Here is an 18,505-nt window from a genome sequence, read left to right as displayed (position 1 = left end):
TCGTCCTCAAAACCAAATTCTGTGTCTCTCCAGCCCAAATTTCAGAACCAAATCCCCGAAAGTGTACAAGCTGAAGCAGAAACAAGCCTCTTTGAAGCGCCAGGGGACGCGTCCTCGGTCTTCCGGGCGGTGAAAACCAAGGCTAGGGACCGGCCGCATAGGTCAGACACATTTCCTTCCGACGGCCCTTCCATCGGAGGCCTGGAGGGGACGTGACATCACACGTAGGCGGTACATCCAGGGTCCCATAAATCTCCCAGGCATCAAACGTTCCCTCGCCCAGCTACAGCAACTGGGACACCACGACCGACCAGGTCTAAAGCGGACTCTTTCCCAGGAGCGTGCGCTTGCGCAGAACTTCAACGTCATATTGGAGCGCGCCGACCGCTTAGACTTCTGGGGAATGGAGTCCCTGTGAGAAGGCCAAACATTGGGAGCGCGGACGTCAGAGCCTTTGCGCAGGCGCATTGGTTTCCCGACCTGAAGAGGCGCCGTCTTCCTGGGTCCCGAGCACTCTGTGCCGGAGGTGAGGGCTGCTGGCGTTTGTCTTCGAGATGGCGGAGTGAGCGCAGCGGCCGAGAGAAGGGGACACTGAGAACTTGGGGGAGGTGCTGTAGAATGGGGGACGCGAGCGGAGGCAGCCTGCAGGAGAGAGAGTGAGAGTGTGTGTGTGTGTGTGTGTGTGTGTGTGTGTGTGTACACGTCCCAGCTCCGAGAAGCGCAGACAGAAAGTTGCCGCTCGCCCGCTATGTGTGCGTGTGTTCCGTGGAGTGTGGGCACTGTTACGAGTGGTCTTTCAGTATACACTCACTATATGCTAGATCCCAACTTTCAGATTGGAAGTTTAGATTCTTCCTCCGCTCCTCTCGTCCTCGTCCCCGTAATGGGTGTTTAATAAATATGAGTGGAATTGACACTAAATCTGTGGGACAGCCCACTGCGTCTCCCTCCCTCTTTCTCAGAAAGCGTCTCAGAGTGTCTCGCTTAGCCCCTCCCTTGGGCGTCCTTACGAGGCCCTCATTTAAGGGTAGATAACATTTTTTAGACCTCCTCGTTGAACATTTTATTTAATTTTAACCATGGCAGTTCAGCTTTAAAGCTGGTTGGAATCCATTGTTGACACCGAGGGTTGTTACTTAGTTTTAGCTTATTGACAAGTTTAATTCTAGAAGTAACTACGTCTCTAAAGATATCCGTGGTTTAAAAAAAAGGGGGGGGGGATATTCCTGAATTGAGTCTGAGATGCAGTCCTTTTAAGATGTTGGTTTGACATATTTGGTTATCCATTAAACCAATAATTAAAGCTACCTTAATGCCTAATGTGTCTGTTTCAGCTGTCAACATCATGCACAATCTTTTCTTAGCTCAGAGGAACAAGTGGTAAAACGAATGCTTTAATATCACTCTTTAGTTGCATCCTCTTGATGAGGTTGGGCCTTTCATGTAGGAGGCAGGATTTTTTTAAAAAAGGTTTTATGTATTTATTCATGAGAGACAGAGGCAGAGATAAGGAGAGGGAGAAGCAGGCTCCCTCTGGGGAGGCCGATGTGGGATTTTCTGTCCTAGGACCCTGGGATCACAACCTGAGCCAAAGGCAGATGCTCAACCACTGAGCCACCCAGGTGCCCCGAGGAGGCAGGATTTGAGGAAAACAAAAACAAAACAGGAAATAAGTAGCAAAGCATTAGGCAGATTTGAGAGGGAGCTGATTTTAACTGAAGTGTCAAAAAGTAGTGGGCAACAAGGGTGGAGAAAAGTACACCGGCATGAGGACACAGAGGATCAGGACAAAATACAATAAGCAGCATGGATTGTATAGTTCCAATCTGGAGACTGACAGGAATAAAACTATTTGGGGACAGTAATTCTAGAGGTCACATCCAGGACTAGAGAAAAGAAGGGACTAACTAGTGGCAGAGAGCCAGCTAGGAATGTAAAGTTAGTCCTTCATACCTGAAGTATGGTGTCAGTGGTAGGGAAGGATAAAAATGATAATGCAGAGTAAGGTCGGAAGGACCTGGTAACTAACTAGATTTGGAAGGAAAGAGAGTAAGGTAAAAGTTTGAGTTGGGGCATCTGGGAAGATAATAGAACATCTCACAGAAATGTACAGCTAGGGAGAGGGGTTAATTGGGGGATTTGCATAGGGGAAGATGTTTTGAGGTGCTAGCAGAATGCCTAAATCAAAATTTGCAGTCACTTGGAAATGCAAGCTGAGTTTGGAACAGGTATTGGGACTAGACTGGGAAGCATTTCTGTAGAGGTAGAAAATGGAGCACCAGGTAGATGGACTGTCTGAAGAAAAGCAAGAAGAACATTGTTATAAAGACTGAGCATTGGACAGCATCCGAGTTTCCAGGACAAGACCGGGGAAAAGAGGCACAGGGATGTGGTTTTATTGGTAGGAAGAAAGTCAGGCTGGTGCAGTATCATAGCAGCTACAGGAACCACTTAGAGAAGCAGGAACTTGTCAGAACCATCAAAAGCTGCAGAGAAATAAAGAGAAAAGGACTATTGTAATTAGAGATAGAAATGCATTGGTAATTTTTGAGGATGCAGTTTTGGGGTGGCAAAAGCAGAATAATGGAGTCAGAAAGAGGAGGTGGAATTGATAGGTGTGTGTTACCAAGAAGTTTGATCATGAAAAGGAGAAGCTCAAATGAAAACTTGCTAGAGACAGGCTGTGGGATGCAGTGAAGATAGTTTCAGATAGATGAGGGTCATGTATGTTGGAAGATGTGGGAAAAGAAGCTACTGGTGAGGTGGAAGATGGTGGAGAAAGAAAGACTGTATTATGCAAGGAGCAGATTCTGAGAGGCAACAGTAGTGGAAAAGGAAGTAGGACGCAGAGGACACTCAGGGAAAGACCTGGAGACAGACAGTTCTGTTTCTTTGTGCTCACACTCCATGTTAACCTTGCACATAGCGGGTACTTAGAGATATTTGTTGAATAACACGATGAATGAGTGGATGCATGTGGGCTGGTGTTGGGCAGTAGAAAGGAAAGCAATTTTCATTTATTAAACAGACCATAAGATAAATCCTTTACATTAACTGCCTCATTTACTATTTATAACTACTCTGTGAAGTATGTATTAAACAACTGGAGGTCCACTTTAAGTTTAACTAATCTGCCCACGCCTTCACAGTTAATAATTAAATGCCTGTGGAATGCTTTTTTTTTTTACCACACAGACCTGTCTCCTTTGGAACTCACTCTTGTGAGTGCTCTGCCCAAATTGGAGGGTAGCCATGGAGGTTTGGAACAGCTACAGAACAAGGATGGGAACAGTAAAAGCTTTCTAGGCAAGGACTCATTTGAAGATCTAGAATAAGATTTGAAGACTTTTCCTCCAGAAATACTATTGAGAGCTAGGACTAGGACAAGATAAAACATAAGTGATTCCATTTGAATTTGGTGGATTTGGGGAGCCTTGGGTATCACTCAGAGCCTCCTCCTGAAGTGACTGCCAGGGGAGGGAAGTCAGCCTGGCAGGGAGCCCATGGATAATGAGCACCTTGGGAATATCCACTGGTTACTTAATGGTTGGGGAGCTTTTATGCTCACCACTGTTTGTAATTTGTTCAATGCTCACTTTATGAAGTCATAAACTAATAAAGCTTTGAAAATTGTCTAAGGATTTAAACATTGAGCAGTTTCAACTACAATTTCAGATGTAATTCAACTGATTTGTTTGAAAAGCTCAGATGCTTTAGACAACATATTCAAATACTTTGATTCCAAAGTTATTACTACACTTACACCTACTCTAAAACAGCAACAACACACTGTAATTAATATTTTCATTATTTCTACCTTCCTAAGATTATAACAGTATTTTAAGCTAATGCTAACCGGTAGCATATTATTTTATATGCTTTATTTGTCTTCTATTTAAGAATCACAGTAACTGTATGAGATGGGTACTTTCATTATTCTAATTTTACAGATAAACTGAGAAAAGGTGAGAAACTTGCCTAAGATCATGCAGGTAGTAAGAGGCAGAGCTGGAATTCTATTTCAGGCAGTCTGCCAGAGTCTGTATATCTAATGATTATACTCTCCTGTATCTCTAAATTCTAATTTTGACATCTAACTGGGGCCCAAGAGTAATGTTTTAAGGCCCTCCTGGAAATGGAGGAATCTTGACAAGCAAAGGAAAGAATACTGTCTTAACACAGCTTGCATGCTACTGATGATATCTATTTGTTTCTATTTGTGTATATATCACCCTGCCTCTTCCTAAACGGATTAAAATTTCAATTTCTCCTCAGGTCAAAATTTTTATTTTATAGTTATACTAAACATGTTTTTTCCAGTAAGTTTTTTTTTAAGGCTTTTACCTTTTGCATAGGTTTTAAACATTTTTGCAACCTGATATTCACCCTCAAGGTAGTATTCTTTTAAAGTTCTGCTTGGCCAGTGTTCAATAACCCATTGTCCCATAAATATGTATTGATCTGATCTTTTGGTGTTTTTGAAAACTTAACTGCACCTTATTAGTATCTTATAACTAATAAGATGAGATAGTGGGATCTATCTCCTAAGGGAGGAAGAATTAAGTCTGCATGGTTACTTTGCCTCTTTAGAATCTGAGGTTGATTCGGTATTGGGGCACATGCTCTTTTTTCTTCCTCACCCCAGTACTGATGTGTCTGTTTGGGGTTTGTAGTTCCTGATTCTAGGATTACATGGTTTATCCCCATTCTCTAGGTTTCTTTTTTCATGTTTAGGTGAATTTATACAAGTACATATCCTAAGGATACTTTGTGAATAGTCATACAATTAAGAGGAAAAAAACCAAAGTACTTATTTATATTACTAAAGGCAGTAAACCTTGCTCTCTTTGTACTACCACTTTTAAATATATTAATTTTTCTAGTTTGAGTATGGAACTCATGGTCTTTCAGAATTCAAACTATTTCATTTAGCAGTAATACTTTTTACAACTTGGCCAGTGGAAACCACAGTCATTTGATTTTCTCCTATCCAAAGATGAGGGAAGAGCTCAAATTCTAAATATTCCAAACTGTACTCATTAGCTTTCCTTCCAAACCTTCTTCTTCTATCTTTCTCATCTCCAAGAATGGTACCATTGTGCACACTGTTGTTCAGTTGAGTGACCTGGAAGTCTTCCTTGCCTTTCTCATTACCTTCATCCTCCACTTGCAGCCAGTCTGTTGTCTCTTCTTCTGTCTTGACTCTAGTTTCCCTTGTGTCCATTTCTGCTGGCACTACTTCTGTTCAGTTTTGCATCATTTTTCTTTTTTTAATTATGAGATTTCTCATTGGTCTGCCCCACTTCCATTCTTGCCCTCCTCTAGTCCCATTCTGCTACAGCTACCCAGAGTGGCATGGCTGCCTGTGTTGGAGGGCCCCAAGATCACCCCATGTTAAGGGAAGGACATGGAGCTCAGCCTATAGTTGCACTCATGGCTGAGATTATGCCCATGATCTTGCAAGGATGCACAGCTAGGTCATAAGGGGAAGAGACAGGTAGAGTCTAGAGGAATCCTTATGGAGGCTTTCTTGTTCTCTCTTCCAGCCATGAGGGGTCATACTGAACCATCTTCTCCAGCAGTGCAACAACATGCATGTGATATTCCAGCTCACAAAAGCTCATTAGAGACTCAGAGACCAATTTTTTTTTTTTAATTGAGGGCTGGTCAGGTAGGCAGCCTCTGCATAACAATACCAAAATTCCAGATCCTCTAGCAGGAAAGCAAGTGTTCAGCATAAAGCACATTGTTTGCTCAAATAGTTCAGGCATAGTAGACCATCCCTCTCTCTTAGATAACCCTCCCAAAACTGAAGTTCCCAGACCCTAGCCAAGGGTCAATCTCACAAGTTGACCCTTCTAAGAATACCAGTCTTGAGTCTGCTATAATTTTTCTATATCCCCTTTCCTTCCTGTTATTTTTCCTGTAAAGTAAATACATACTTATAGAAACAAAAATCAGGATATAAAGAATTGTAAGAAATAAAATAAAACCACTTATAATGCCACCACTCAAATTCCACTTATATTTTAGTATATATTCTTTCAGTCTCTTTTCTATATATATGTGTATACATAAATAAGTGATTTTAAGTGTCCATTCTTCACTTAATATTTGTGAATTTGTTTAGAAAAAAATTTTTTTAAGATTTTATTTATTTATTCATGAGAGACACACAGAGAGAGAGAGGCAGAGACACAGGCAGAGGAAGAAACAGGCTCCATGCAGGGAGCCCGACATGGGACTCCATCCCGGGCCTCCAGGATCACACCCTTAGCTGAAGACAGCGCTAAACCACTGAGCCACCCAGGCTGCCCTAGAAAAAAAATTTTTAGCAAACAAAACATCACAGACAAAGTTGAACTCTCCTGGTTATCTGTCCCAATCCCGTATTGGGATAACTCACAATTTAGTGCTTATTGTCCCATACAGATTTTTGCAGATACTATTTACCTATTTTTAAGGTTTTTTAAAAAAGATTTTATTTATTTATTCATAAGAGACAGAGAGAGGGAGAGAGAGAGAGAGAGAGAGAGGCAGAGACATAGAGTGAGAAGCAGGCTCCATGCAGGAAGCCCAATGTGGTGGGACTTGATCCTGGGACTCCCGGATCACGCCCTGAGCTGAAGGCAAACACTCAACTGCTGAGCCACCCAGGCATCCCAGGTTGTTGTTGTTGTGTGTGTGTGTGTGTGTGTGTGTTTTTTAAATTAAAGATTTATTTATTTGAAAGAGAGGGGTGTGAGCTTGGTTGGGAGGGGCAGAGGAAGAGAAAGAATCTCAAGGAGACTCCCCACTGAGCACAGAGCCTGACTTGGGGCTGGATCTCACAACCCTGAGATCATGACCTGAGCTGAATTCAAGAGTCAGGGGCTTAATCAGTTGAGCCATACAGGTACCCTGATCTGTTTCTAAGTTTTATATAGATATTACACAGTAATTCTAAAACTTTCTTATTTTTGCTCAGTAATTATATTTTTGTGATTTATTATTAACATAAGGCTCTACTTCATTCATCTTAATGTATAATATTCCAATACACATATTCACACACATGGAATAAAAATTTATCCTTCTGATGAACATTTAAGTCATTTGCAGTTTATCACTAGTGATTGTTTACTCAGTGATTCGTAATGCCAGCTCAGTTGTATATCAGGTTTCTCTACATGCTTGGATATGTTTGGGGATTTTTTTTTTAATTTTTATTTATTTATGATAGTCACAGAGAGAGAGAGAGAGAGAGAGGCGCAGAGACATAGGCAGAGGGAGAAGCAGGCTCCATGCACTGGGAGCCCGATGTGGGATTCGATCCTGGGTCTCCAGGATCGTGCCCTGGGCCAAAGGCAGGCGCCAAACCGCTGCGCCACCCAGGGATCCCTGTTTGGGGATTTTTTTAGTCTAGTCTATTGGTCTGTTATCTGTGTGGCTATTTTCTTATGAAAATAAAAATCGCATTATAGCATAGAGGTTAAAAACTGATTGACAGACCTGGGTTCAAATTCTACCTCAACTTCTTAAAAAGCCTTAATTTTCCTAATCTGTAAGATAGTACCTACCTACCTTATTGATTTATGAAGGTGGAATTAAATTATCCTTTAAAAGAGTGCTTAGTTCGTGTGTCTGGGTAGCTTAGTTGATTAAGCATTTCACTCTTGATTTTGGCTCAGGTCATGATCTGAGTCGTGGGATCGAGCCCCAAGTAGGGCTCCCTGCTCAGCGGGGAGTCTGCTTGTCCCTCTTCCTCTGCCTGCTTGTGTGCTCTCTTTCTTAAATAAATAATTTTTTTTTTTTAAAAAGTGCTTAGCGCAGTGCCTGGTAAATAGCAAATGCTCAATAAATGCTAGTTATCATTAACATGATGTTAAATGGTATTACAGTGCATGTATGGGCTAGGCCACAAATTATTTACTCATATCTCCTGTTCTAGAAACTTAGGATATTTCACATTTTTCCTGTACTGTAATAATTAGTAAGATAATAAATGTAAATGTAGCACTCAATAAAGGTTAGTGTTAATGATGACTAAGGATGGATATATATATATCCTCACTTATTTCCTTAGGACAAATTCCTAGTAGAAATTTACTGAGCCAAAGAATATGTGTGTTCCAAGCCCCTTTATACAGATTGCAGTGATCTTTCTAAAACACAAATCTGATGATAACACTTCCATATTTAAATCCCTCAGTGATTTCCATGCCTGTGGTCCCTCTTCCGTGTATGGGACCATACAAAGCTGTCTTTGATCTAGCTGGTCTCTGTCTACTTCCCCACAGCACTGCTCACAGTCTAGACCTCTGCCATTCTAAACTAGTTACAGTTGTTAATCTTTTCCATGTAACGACCTGCCTCCTCGTTTTTGAAAAACTTGGTGCATTTTTCCTGCCTAGAATGTTCCACCTCCTCCCCCAAATCAAAACTTACCTTACAGGGACAACTAGGTAGCTCAGCAGTTGAGCATCTGCCTTTGGCTCGGGTCATGACCCCGGGGTCCTGGGATTGAGTCCCACTCTGCAGGGAGCCTGCTTCTCCCTCTGCCTATGTCTCTGCGTCTCTCTGTGTGTCTCTCATAAATAAATAAATAAAATCTTTAAAAAAATTAAAAACTTACCTTACATCCCACTTCCTCCAAGAAACTTACAACCTCCTATCTGGGTGAGCAAGCCTCTGATGGGCTCTCATAGTCTGTTGCGGGTATCTCTTTATGGTACGTATCACGTGACATGTTATTTGGGTTACCTGTTTTTCCTGTGTTCTAAGCTATAAGCTTTTGGAGGGCAAGGACAGTGTCCTATGGTTTTTGTGTTTGTTATAAATCATTGGTGCTAAAAAAATGTTAGTTGGATAGTTGAATAAATATATCCCCCTTGACTGCAGGAGAGTAATCAGTGAGCCACCTCTTTTCCTTATTCTTCCTGGAACCACATTTCCCTTCCCATTCATGAATCCCAGAAATGCTTGATTTAACTGTGTTTAAATAGACTCTTGACTGTGGGAAACTGAGACCTACTCAGCTAACTCAGTTGAGTAAAGGAGGTTTAATGATAGGATTCACACAAAGCCTAAGAGCGTTAGAGTGTTAATGGAAATCAAAGAATAAATAAGGCTAGTCTAAATGCAGATTGGAGCTCAGGGTGGTACTGCATGAATTAAAGGACTCAATGCCACTAAAAACTCTTAGGGCTTTGCTCTAGTGCTTCACTACTAATGTGACCAGGCTCTTCTTCCCCCTGCCTGTGACTAGTCTGTGTCATGCCTCCCACATGTTCATAGGTTTTGTTTCCTTTGGCTCCCCTGATCCTCATAGAGGATCCTCCATCATAATATCTTTTCCACTCATCACCCACCTGTTGTACCGACATTTCTTAGTTCACATTCACCTTCTCAAGCTAGATCACATTTCAGTCTACTGGCCAGCCTGTGCATTGCCTTCCTGTGGCCTAAGTTAGTGTGGCTCCGGGAGGAGACACAGCATCATGTGGAAAAAAACGTAGCTTCTCTGTTAGTACAGGATTGCAAATGGGGTATTTTTTCTTTAAAGAGGCTATGGGTATTTACTTGACATGTCTTATCCATTTAGTCATTTGTAAAATTTCTTAGGTTTTTCATCTGGTAACCATCAGGGCAATATTGAATGTGAGTTCATAAATCAGAATAAGCTTAATATGTTCTTGATTCCCAGGAACAGAACTTTTCCTCTGGGATCATGGTAAAACATGCTATTCAGGACCCTACTGTGTCCTGAATAGCAGTATCTGTGGCCTTTCACTCCAGTTGTGGGTTGGGTTGGGGTTGCTCCCGCGCTTGCTTTGCTTTGCCTTCCCTTTTTGTAGGGTATTAAGAAAGAATGAGTATATAACTCACATATTTGGAGATTTCTTGTTTTATGGTTCAGAAAACTACAAACCAAGACTGGTCTTTCTCATACCGTCATTCTCATCCCACACCTCTTCCTCATTAGGACTCTGCCCTTTTCTACAAGGAGAGCACATAGGAGGGAATGGCTGCTGTGTCTCCAACTGCCAGATGCCAGGTGAGGTAGACTTTGTGTTTCTGAAATACTCTGTTAGTCTCCAGAATATAACCACTTTTCTCTCTTTATGCTGGAGTTTCTTCAATCAAACCTAACCAGGTGAATGAAGGACTCCATAGAGAATGTGTCTTTCCCATTTGATTTGTGGAATCCTTCAGTGACCTTTTCTTGCCTTGAATGTGTGCCCATCACCTTGTCACCAGGCACACAGCTACTGTGGCCTTTGCTCTGAGAGATTTTGCCTAAAAAATGGTGGTACAGGTGGGCTCGGATGGCTTAGGGAACAGTTCTAGTCCTGACTTCCCTTCAGTGCATCCATCTGAGAGCAGACCCCAAGTATTCCAGGAACTGTTGGGTTAGGCTGGAGAATAGGACACTTGCTATAGAGCACCTCAGTGAAATAGTAGAGTCCTGAAGAGAAATGAATGTGGGTGGAGACATGTGGCTTGCCTCATTCTTGCCCAGGGACACAGAGTCTTGAATTCTATGCTCTGGCTTAGAACTTCAACAAGCACACTGGAGATTCATCTGGAGTTTTAGGATTGGGAAAAGATGCAATCTTATACAGTCACAAAGCATTAGCATGAAATGAGGGGATCATAACAATCTCATCAATACCATCATTTTAAGGATTTGTAAAAAAAAAAAAAAAAACAAACCCAGATAATTGGTGGAATTTGAATAAGGTTATAGATTACAGTATAATATCAGTGCTAGTTTCTTGACTTTTATAATTATACTGTGATTATACAAGAGAATATCCTTGTTCAGATAGAAGCAAATGTGGAAAATGTTAACATTTGGGGAAGCTGAATGAAGGGTACATAGGCATTCTTTGTTCCATTCTTGCAAATTTTCTGTAAGTATGAAGAAGAGCCCCTGAAACTCACAGGCTCAGCTGTGACTAGAAGAGTTAATGCCAAGAACTTCATGCCTCAGAGAATTATGCCACTTTCCCCCAGTGCTTCAAAGCTCTATTTCAAAACCCTCTCTCCACAACCTCAGGGCTGTCATCTTTAGGACTGTTTTATCTGGTCCATGTAAAGAGAAGGGGTATGAGCAAGGGGCAATGTGATTGTGTTTCCAGGAATCAGTGACATTCGAGGATGTGGCCGTGATTTTTACAGATGAAGAGTGGAGGCATCTGGTCCCTATTCAGAGGGACCTCTACAAGGAGGTGATGCTGGAAAACTATAAGAGCATTGTCTCATTGGGTAAGGAGAGTTTTCCATAAGAAGTTAGACTCTGTATTGTGTTGCGGGGGGGAGGTTGAGGGGCCAATAAAGGATACCTCTTTTCCCACCTGAGTTCTGAAGCACTGGAAGACAAGATAGAAGAGTAGAAGGAGGGACGCCTGGGTGGCTCAGTGATTGAGCATCTGCCTTTGGGTCAGGGCATGATCCCAGGGTCCTGGTCCTACATCAGGACTTGATCCCAGGACCTTGATACACAGGGAACCTGCTTCTCCCTCTGCCTATGTCTCTGACTCTCTCTCTGTGTCTCTCATGAATAAATATTTTTTTTTTTTAAAAAAGGAAGAGTAGAAGGATATGGCTTAGGTGTACAACAACTGTGGGCTTCTCAATCCTGAACCCCAGCATTGGACAGACTTGCTTCCTGAGCCATAGGCAGATTGTACAACCGTGGCCTTTCTTGCTCAGCAGCCTGTCCCTACAATATAGTTTGTCCTTCCTCCAGAGTGAGAGGGGGGAGGGCAGACATTAGAAACTGAGTTACATATGCCCAGTTCCTCCCCTAGCTCATCAGTCAGGTAACTTACTCAGCAGCAGCCAGAGGACTAAGGGTACCATCTTGTTAGAGAAAATTTCTCCTCAGAGAAGCAGGGAGGGAGAAATACTTCCCTTTAAAAAGAGGGCTGTATGGGTATAGAAATACAGGGCTATAACTGAGAGTTGGTCACTAGAAATGTGTTTGATTTTGAATATTTGGGAAAGAGAAATATTTTCTAATTGGGCCCAAGGATCACCTGTCTGGTTGTATGCTGATTATCTGCTGACAAATCAGCCACATGCATTGCCTCCCTGTGGCTTCTTGTTTCTGATTCTAGGAATTCTATTTTCCCCAATATTTCATCCCACCAAAGCCTGTGACAAAGGCTCAGCAATCTCCCTTAATGCTCCCTGAACATTCTATACTGTTTTTCCAATTTGGCCTATTTAAATTCTTGACCTGCTTGGTATAAAATCTATAGTGTGATTCCTTTGACTGTAACCTGCTGCTTCTTTTACACTACTTCTAGGATGGGTTCTATTTCTTTAAACAATCAAATATGGATAGATTCACTGTAGAAATTTGTCTCAAGGAAATCATAGGATTAGCAACCCCTGATATACAAAAGTGTTCATCACATGATTGTTTGTTAATAGCAAAAACAAGTAAAAACAGTCTGAATGTCTGTCAGCAGGAGATTAAATTAAGATTATTCCATACAATTAACATCATGTAGCCATTAAAGTGGTGAGGTAGATCTGTACTAATTGAAATAAAAAATATTTTCTGTTTATTATTATGTGAAAAAAATCAAGTTTACACATCAGCATTATTTTATAGCCCAGATTTTAACAGAATGTATGTATAGATATTTTTCAGTTTCAAAATTAATAGAAAAAATGCATACAAAGTACAAAAGGTGATTTTTCTTTTTATTTCTACTTACCTTTAATTTTCCTACAATGAACATGACCTACTTGTTTAAATAAAAGCTTAATATTGAAGGGTAAACCAACAAATAAAATTATACATTTTTACTCAAGATGATCTGTTTTCACTCTTACTTCCCTGAGCCAAGGATTCTTTCCCCCTATTCCACCAGTGCTAAAGCCAGGACATCCCATTCTCTTCAGTGGGGAGGATAAACACATTAATTCATATGATTTTATCAATGTTCTGACCAAGTGCTACTTGTTCCTTTTTAGAGCCTCAGTCTTCATCTCCATTCTGAGCTCCCTGCATTCTTTTGCATTACTTTGTACTCTGCGCTCCTGGTGTGCGCCCTCTACCTTTCCATTTTCTCTCAGAAAAATGTAGAGGCTGGGTTTAAACTTTGGGATAGTTGAGTATTTTCATCCCATACCTGGCTTGTTTCTTTCTCCCTGAGCAGGACTTCCAGTTCCTCATCCTGAAGTCATTTTTCAGTTGAAGAGAGGGTATGAGCCTCAGATAGTTGATCTTCATGGATCCGAGGAGAGAGAATGTCCAGAGAATATCTCTCCAGGTAATTTTGTGTGAACAAGGCAGGGCAGAGTTTTGTTTTGTGGTTGTCATTTGGGTGTGTGGGAGGAAGGATTGGGTACTATTTTTTTTTCACACTCACATCTTCTGCTCTAGAGTTTATTCTCTGTCACCCACCAGCTTTCCTTTTTTTTTCTCCATACCTGAAAGTGTTACTCATCTTTATCCACCAAATGTTTATTATTCTCTCTGATATGTCATGTTGCAAAAAAAGAAAAAAAAAGATCTCTCATGTTGCCCATTCACACTTTGATATTCCTCTTCCCCACTATCACCCCCAACACTTAGCATATGCTTCTAATTATCCTGGCCATACTTTCAATGGAAAGTCTTCTCTCTTCTGAGCTGTCCACTATCAGCTCTATTCTAGACTGTTCCCAGCATGTATAACCACCTGTGGGAGCAAGCGGGGCAGTCACCATGCACTACTTTTCAGATTTATTGTAACATGTCTTCTTTCTGCTGTAGTATTTTCTAGCCCAGGAGAGAAACTACATCTATATTTTCTGTCCGTTCCAGACTGGGAGACTAAGCCTGAGATTCACGGTAGTTCAGATAAAGAAAAATCAGAAGGCACAGTGAGGGGGAAGCTTGAAGTAGAAGTTCCTGTGTGCCCTAAATTTGAAGTTCATGCACTAGAGAGTGAGTCGGAAGCAAGGAAGGAGAGCTCTGCAGTGCCGACTTGCAAGAAGTCCCTTTCCCAGAAGGAAAACTTGCAACAAGAGTCCACCCCTCTCAAGAAAAGTCTTACTAAAGGGAGAGACCAGGAATGCAGCAACTGTGGGAAGACCTTTTTTGACCACTCATCCCTTATCCGCCACCAGAGGACTCACACAGGTGAGAAGCCCTATGACTGTCATGAGTGTGGGAAAGCCTTCAGTCACAGGAGCAGTCTCAGTAGACATCTGATGTCACACACTGGGGAGAGCCCCTATGAATGCAACGCATGTGGGAAGGCTTTTTTCGACCGGTCGTCCCTAACTGTCCATCAGCGAATTCATACCGGAGAGAAGCCCTTTAAATGCAGTGAATGTGGAAAAGCCTTCTTTGACCGTTCGTCCCTTACTCGACACCAGAGAATCCACACTGGGGAAAGCCCTTACGAATGTAATCAGTGTGGGAAAGCCTTTAGCCAGAAAAGTATTCTTACTCGCCATCAGCTCATCCACACTGGCAGGAAGCCTTATGAATGTAATGAGTGTGGGAAAGCCTTCTATGGTGTCTCATCACTGAATAGGCATCAGAAAGCTCACACTGGAGAGCCTCGCTATCAGTGCAGTGAGTGTGGGAAAGCTTTCTTTGACCGCTCATCCCTTACACAGCATCAGAAGATTCACACTGGAGACAAGCCATATGAGTGCACCGAATGTGGAAAAGCCTTTAGCCAGAGATGCCGGCTTACACGACATCAGAGAGTGCATACGGGAGAGAAACCCTTTGAATGCAGCGTGTGTGGGAAAGTGTTCAGTTCTAAATCATCCGTTATTCAACATCAACGGCGTTATGCCAAACAAGGAATAGACTGAGTGGGGCGAAACCTTTAGTCAAAGGACCTCCATAGAAACTCAAGATAGGTCTTCCCCATCATAAGTAAATCCATCATGTGAGCATTCTTCCTATTCTGGCTTCTACTCTCCTTTTGCATCTCTGCTACCACAATGTCAATAAACGTTCTCCACCTACCATGTTATAGAACTGATGTGGGATGCCAGAAATTAGAATGTGACTCTGAGGGGTCGACACTTTGCAGAAGTTTGTCAGACAACAAGATAAACATTAGGAGGTGATCCTCAGACATGCCTCTTGTCTGAGGCCCAAGGTACCATTGCACTTTAATAACTGGAGGCTCGAAGAGGAGGGAAGGCAAAATTAGAGCAGCACTATTGTTTCCAGAAAAGTTCTTTTTATAGCTGCATCCCTTTTTCCAGGGGCTTTTTTGGGCACCAACCTTGTTCTTTGTGTCCCATCTTTTAGGTCCCTACTACTACTACTACTACTAGATAACTGGCACTTATTGAGCGCTTATTATGGGGTAAGCACTCAGCAGAGAGTTTGGCAAAGAATAGACTGTTTGGTTCTCTCACCAACCCTATGAAGTAGAAGTATGTACTGTTATCATCCTTGTTTTACAGACGAGCAAACTGAAGTTTAGATGTGTTAAATAATTTGCCCAAAGTGACACAGCTAGTAAAAGGTGAAGCCAATCCTTGAATACAAGTCTACCTTCAAAGTCTTTTCTCTTAACCTTTATGCTGTATGATTTGTTTAATAATTTATGTACATGTATGATCTCCTCAACTAGATTGTAAGAACTCGGAGGCATGACTTATGTGTCTTTGTAGCTCACACAGTGCCTTGCACATAATAGGTGCTCAATAAATATTTATCTGCATTCATGACTTTTCTACTTAACAAGCTCTCTTTAAATAAAACACCTCTTAGATGTATATCCTTTCTCTGAATTTGCAGTCTAGCCTACACCTTTATCCTCTCAGGCTCCCATTACTGTGACAGTCATTTCCTTTTTTTTTTTTTTTAAGATTTTATTTATTCATGAGAGACACAGAGAGAGAGAGTCAGAGACACAGGCAGAGGGAGGAGCAGGCTCCATGCAGGGAGCCAGATGTGGGACTCGATCCCAGGTCTCCAGGATCAGGCCCTGGGCTGAAGGCGGTGCTAAACCACTGAGCCACCGGGCTGCTGGTGATAGTCATTTCCTAATTGGAATTCTTCCCTCTTCATTATTGAACAGGGGTATGCTAAGCTACGGTGCCATAATAAGTAACCCCCCAACTGAAGATTCATGTCTCTCATAAAATCTGATGTGAGTCAATCTATCGCACTCCATCCTTATTTAGAACATGTTGCCTCTAAGGTTATCATGAAAGAGAAAGCTATAAGATATTTTAGGATATTTTTAAGGGCCATCATGTCTGTCCACATCTCACAAACCAGAACCCAGCACCAGAGGCTAGGAAAGCAAACAAGCAATATTTGGTTAACATCAACAACTGTCACAAATTACATTTTGCACATTACTAACATTTTGCACATTACTGTTAGACCAGTCTTTCTAAATAATCCCTTCCTGCTCATCATTGCCTTACCCAAGACCTAAAATAGCTCCCTATTTAATGAAAGCTTCTTTGAATATTTCAGGTCTGCCTTGATGTGATTCCACCTCATTGAACTTTTAAGTTCTGACCTTCAAACCTCTTCTATACCCTGGGCCCAGCCCTATGTTTTTATTTTATTAAAGGTCAGGCACTAGGCAGCTTTGACTCTAGGCATCTGCATTCCCTACCTAGTTGCTTGAGGTGAAGCCTGGAAGAGGACTTGATTCTGAAAGACTGTCTGGAACTTAGCTCACCCTGCATGAATCCCAGTGGACCAAGATGCATTTCTCCTGGGAGTTAAGAGTCAGATTCAAGGAGCTGGATTGCCAAACAGACCTCTCTCCAGCCTACTAACGACTTTTCTTAAAGCAGATGAGTGGCAGGGAAGACTTTTCACATGTGGACTCTTGAAGCAACTTGAGGAAAAACACTTCAGAAAGTGCAGAATCTATCTGAGTGGATAATATCTGGTCTTATTTAATAAGTTAAGTAGGAAATAAAAGGGACTATGACAAACTTTTGACTGGTGATTCTGAGAGTTCTGAATCTTTAATTTATTCCCTTTTTAAAGGTAAATTGAGGATCAAGTATTGCCCTAAGCTATTTTGCCATTGTCAGCACCAGGAGACTAGAACAAATTCAGAATACTGATGGACTTTGGAGCATGGTGATAAATGAAACAGAATGGGGACATAAATTCTGTAGTTTCCCTTTGTTCCCTTTTTAAATTTGGTGATCTACAAAGCACTTTTTTAAAATGTGAAGTACTGTTCCACCTCTTACTAAAAATTCTAAGGGAAGGGCCATTTTACATTTTAACTGATATCTTTCAATAGGGCATACAGTACCAGAGAACTTGAATTTTGAGATTTTAGCAGTAACAGAGAACTTGAATTTTGAGATTTTAGCTTCACCAAATGATCATTAGTAGTATCAAATCTTGGAATCAGGAATTGGTCAAACTGGAAGTAAAGTATGCCATATTTTTAAAATTGAAAATGAAACTGGTGGAATTAGTTTTAATATTTCATTCAATAAATATTTGAATTTAATTCAAATATTTAAAATTTTCACTCCATGTTATTTCTACATGTAATCAATATTTAAATTATTGAAACATCCTTTTTAATTTTTTTAAATTTTATTTATTCATGAGAAACACACAGGCAGAGACATAGGCAGAGCAAGAAGCAGGCTCCCTGTGGGGAGCCCAATGTGGGACTCAATCCAGGACCCCAGGATCGAGACCAGCCAAAGGCAGATGCTCAACCACTGAGCCATCCAGACACCCCCCTACATCCTTTTTTAAAAAACTAAATCTTCAACCACTTTGTATTTAGAGCATATCTCAAATTCAGACTAGCCACATTTCAAGTGCTCAGTAGCCACCTGTGGCCAGAGGATACTGAATCAAACACAGATTTGGATAGCCATCAGGAGATTTTAGAGGGAAAAGATAAAGGGGTTATTCTGATCATTGGAGATGTTGGAGGAATGCTTGCTTCTGTCCATGTGGCAAGCACGCTGCACCTGTAGAAGGCAGTCTTCTGCTTTCAGTAGGTCAAGTGGGATCCAAGTCCTGGAAGTCTCTTGTTACCATCCCTCAGACACATTTTTAACAGATCTCAAAACAGCTGCTTTGATCTCAGTGTACCTGACTCCTTTGTTCCGAGTTGGATCTTTTGTTATCTCAATTGGGGAAGAGATTTTACTTAGGAACCTCTAACAACCCAATCCGGATATGGAGGAGGAAATACCTAGGTTTGCCAGTTAGTGAAAAATAAGATACTTTGTGTGATCATTTCACCTTTTTCTCAGCAGGATATTAGAATCCATTATGATCTGGAGGGAGGGGGATGTTCTATTAGAATGGCAAAGCATGAATGGGTGCTGGCAATAGACGTACCCAGTAGAAATCACTGGAGCTCCCCCACCACTCCAAAATTGTCAATATAAAACAGTGAGGAAAATTATAGCCATGATGATAAAGTTGGAGGACCTGGGAGTGATTCATCCCACCATTTCCTTTCCAGTTCCTTGATTTGCTAGTCAAAAAGCTAGATACTAAAAAAAAAAAAAAAAAGCTAGATACTAGAAGTTA

At 41.4% G+C, this 18,505-nt stretch overlaps 1 protein-coding gene across 1 annotated transcript; it reads left to right on the top strand.

Annotated features, from left to right (window-relative positions):
- The first annotated feature begins 470 nt into the window (after window positions 1-470).
- ZNF2 (zinc finger protein 2) lies at window positions 471-17,059 on the top strand. The gene is made up of 5 exons (XM_055327326.1): window positions 471-526; window positions 9,965-10,036; window positions 11,124-11,250; window positions 13,158-13,271; window positions 13,808-17,059. Exons 2-5 carry the CDS (start codon window positions 10,004-10,006, stop codon window positions 14,812-14,814), a joined length of 1,281 nt encoding a protein of 426 aa, XP_055183301.1. The 5' UTR covers window positions 471-526; window positions 9,965-10,003; the 3' UTR covers window positions 14,815-17,059.
- The last annotated feature ends 1,446 nt before the right edge of the window (window positions 17,060-18,505 follow it).

The sequence above is a fragment of the Nyctereutes procyonoides genome, unplaced genomic scaffold, assembly GCF_905146905.1.
Source record: "Nyctereutes procyonoides isolate TBG_1078 unplaced genomic scaffold, NYPRO_anot_genome, whole genome shotgun sequence".
Lineage (NCBI taxonomy): Eukaryota > Metazoa > Chordata > Mammalia > Carnivora > Canidae > Nyctereutes > Nyctereutes procyonoides.
Note: the sequence above shows the minus strand (reverse complement) of the source record. Positions and strands in the feature narration are given on the sequence as shown.

What these genes read in the sequence shown, in the direction of transcription:
- ZNF2 (XM_055327326.1), top strand. Translation starts at nt 10,004, where the DNA reads ATGGCTGCTGTGTCTCCAACTGCCAGATGCCAG. An exon ending in CTCCAACTGCCAGATGCCAG is followed by an intron (nt 10,037 to 11,123) that starts GTGAGGTAGACT and finishes TTGTGTTTCCAG; the next exon opens with GAATCAGTGACATTCGAGGA. An exon ending in TCCAGAGAATATCTCTCCAG is followed by an intron (nt 13,272 to 13,807) that starts GTAATTTTGTGT and finishes TGTCCGTTCCAG; the next exon opens with ACTGGGAGACTAAGCCTGAG.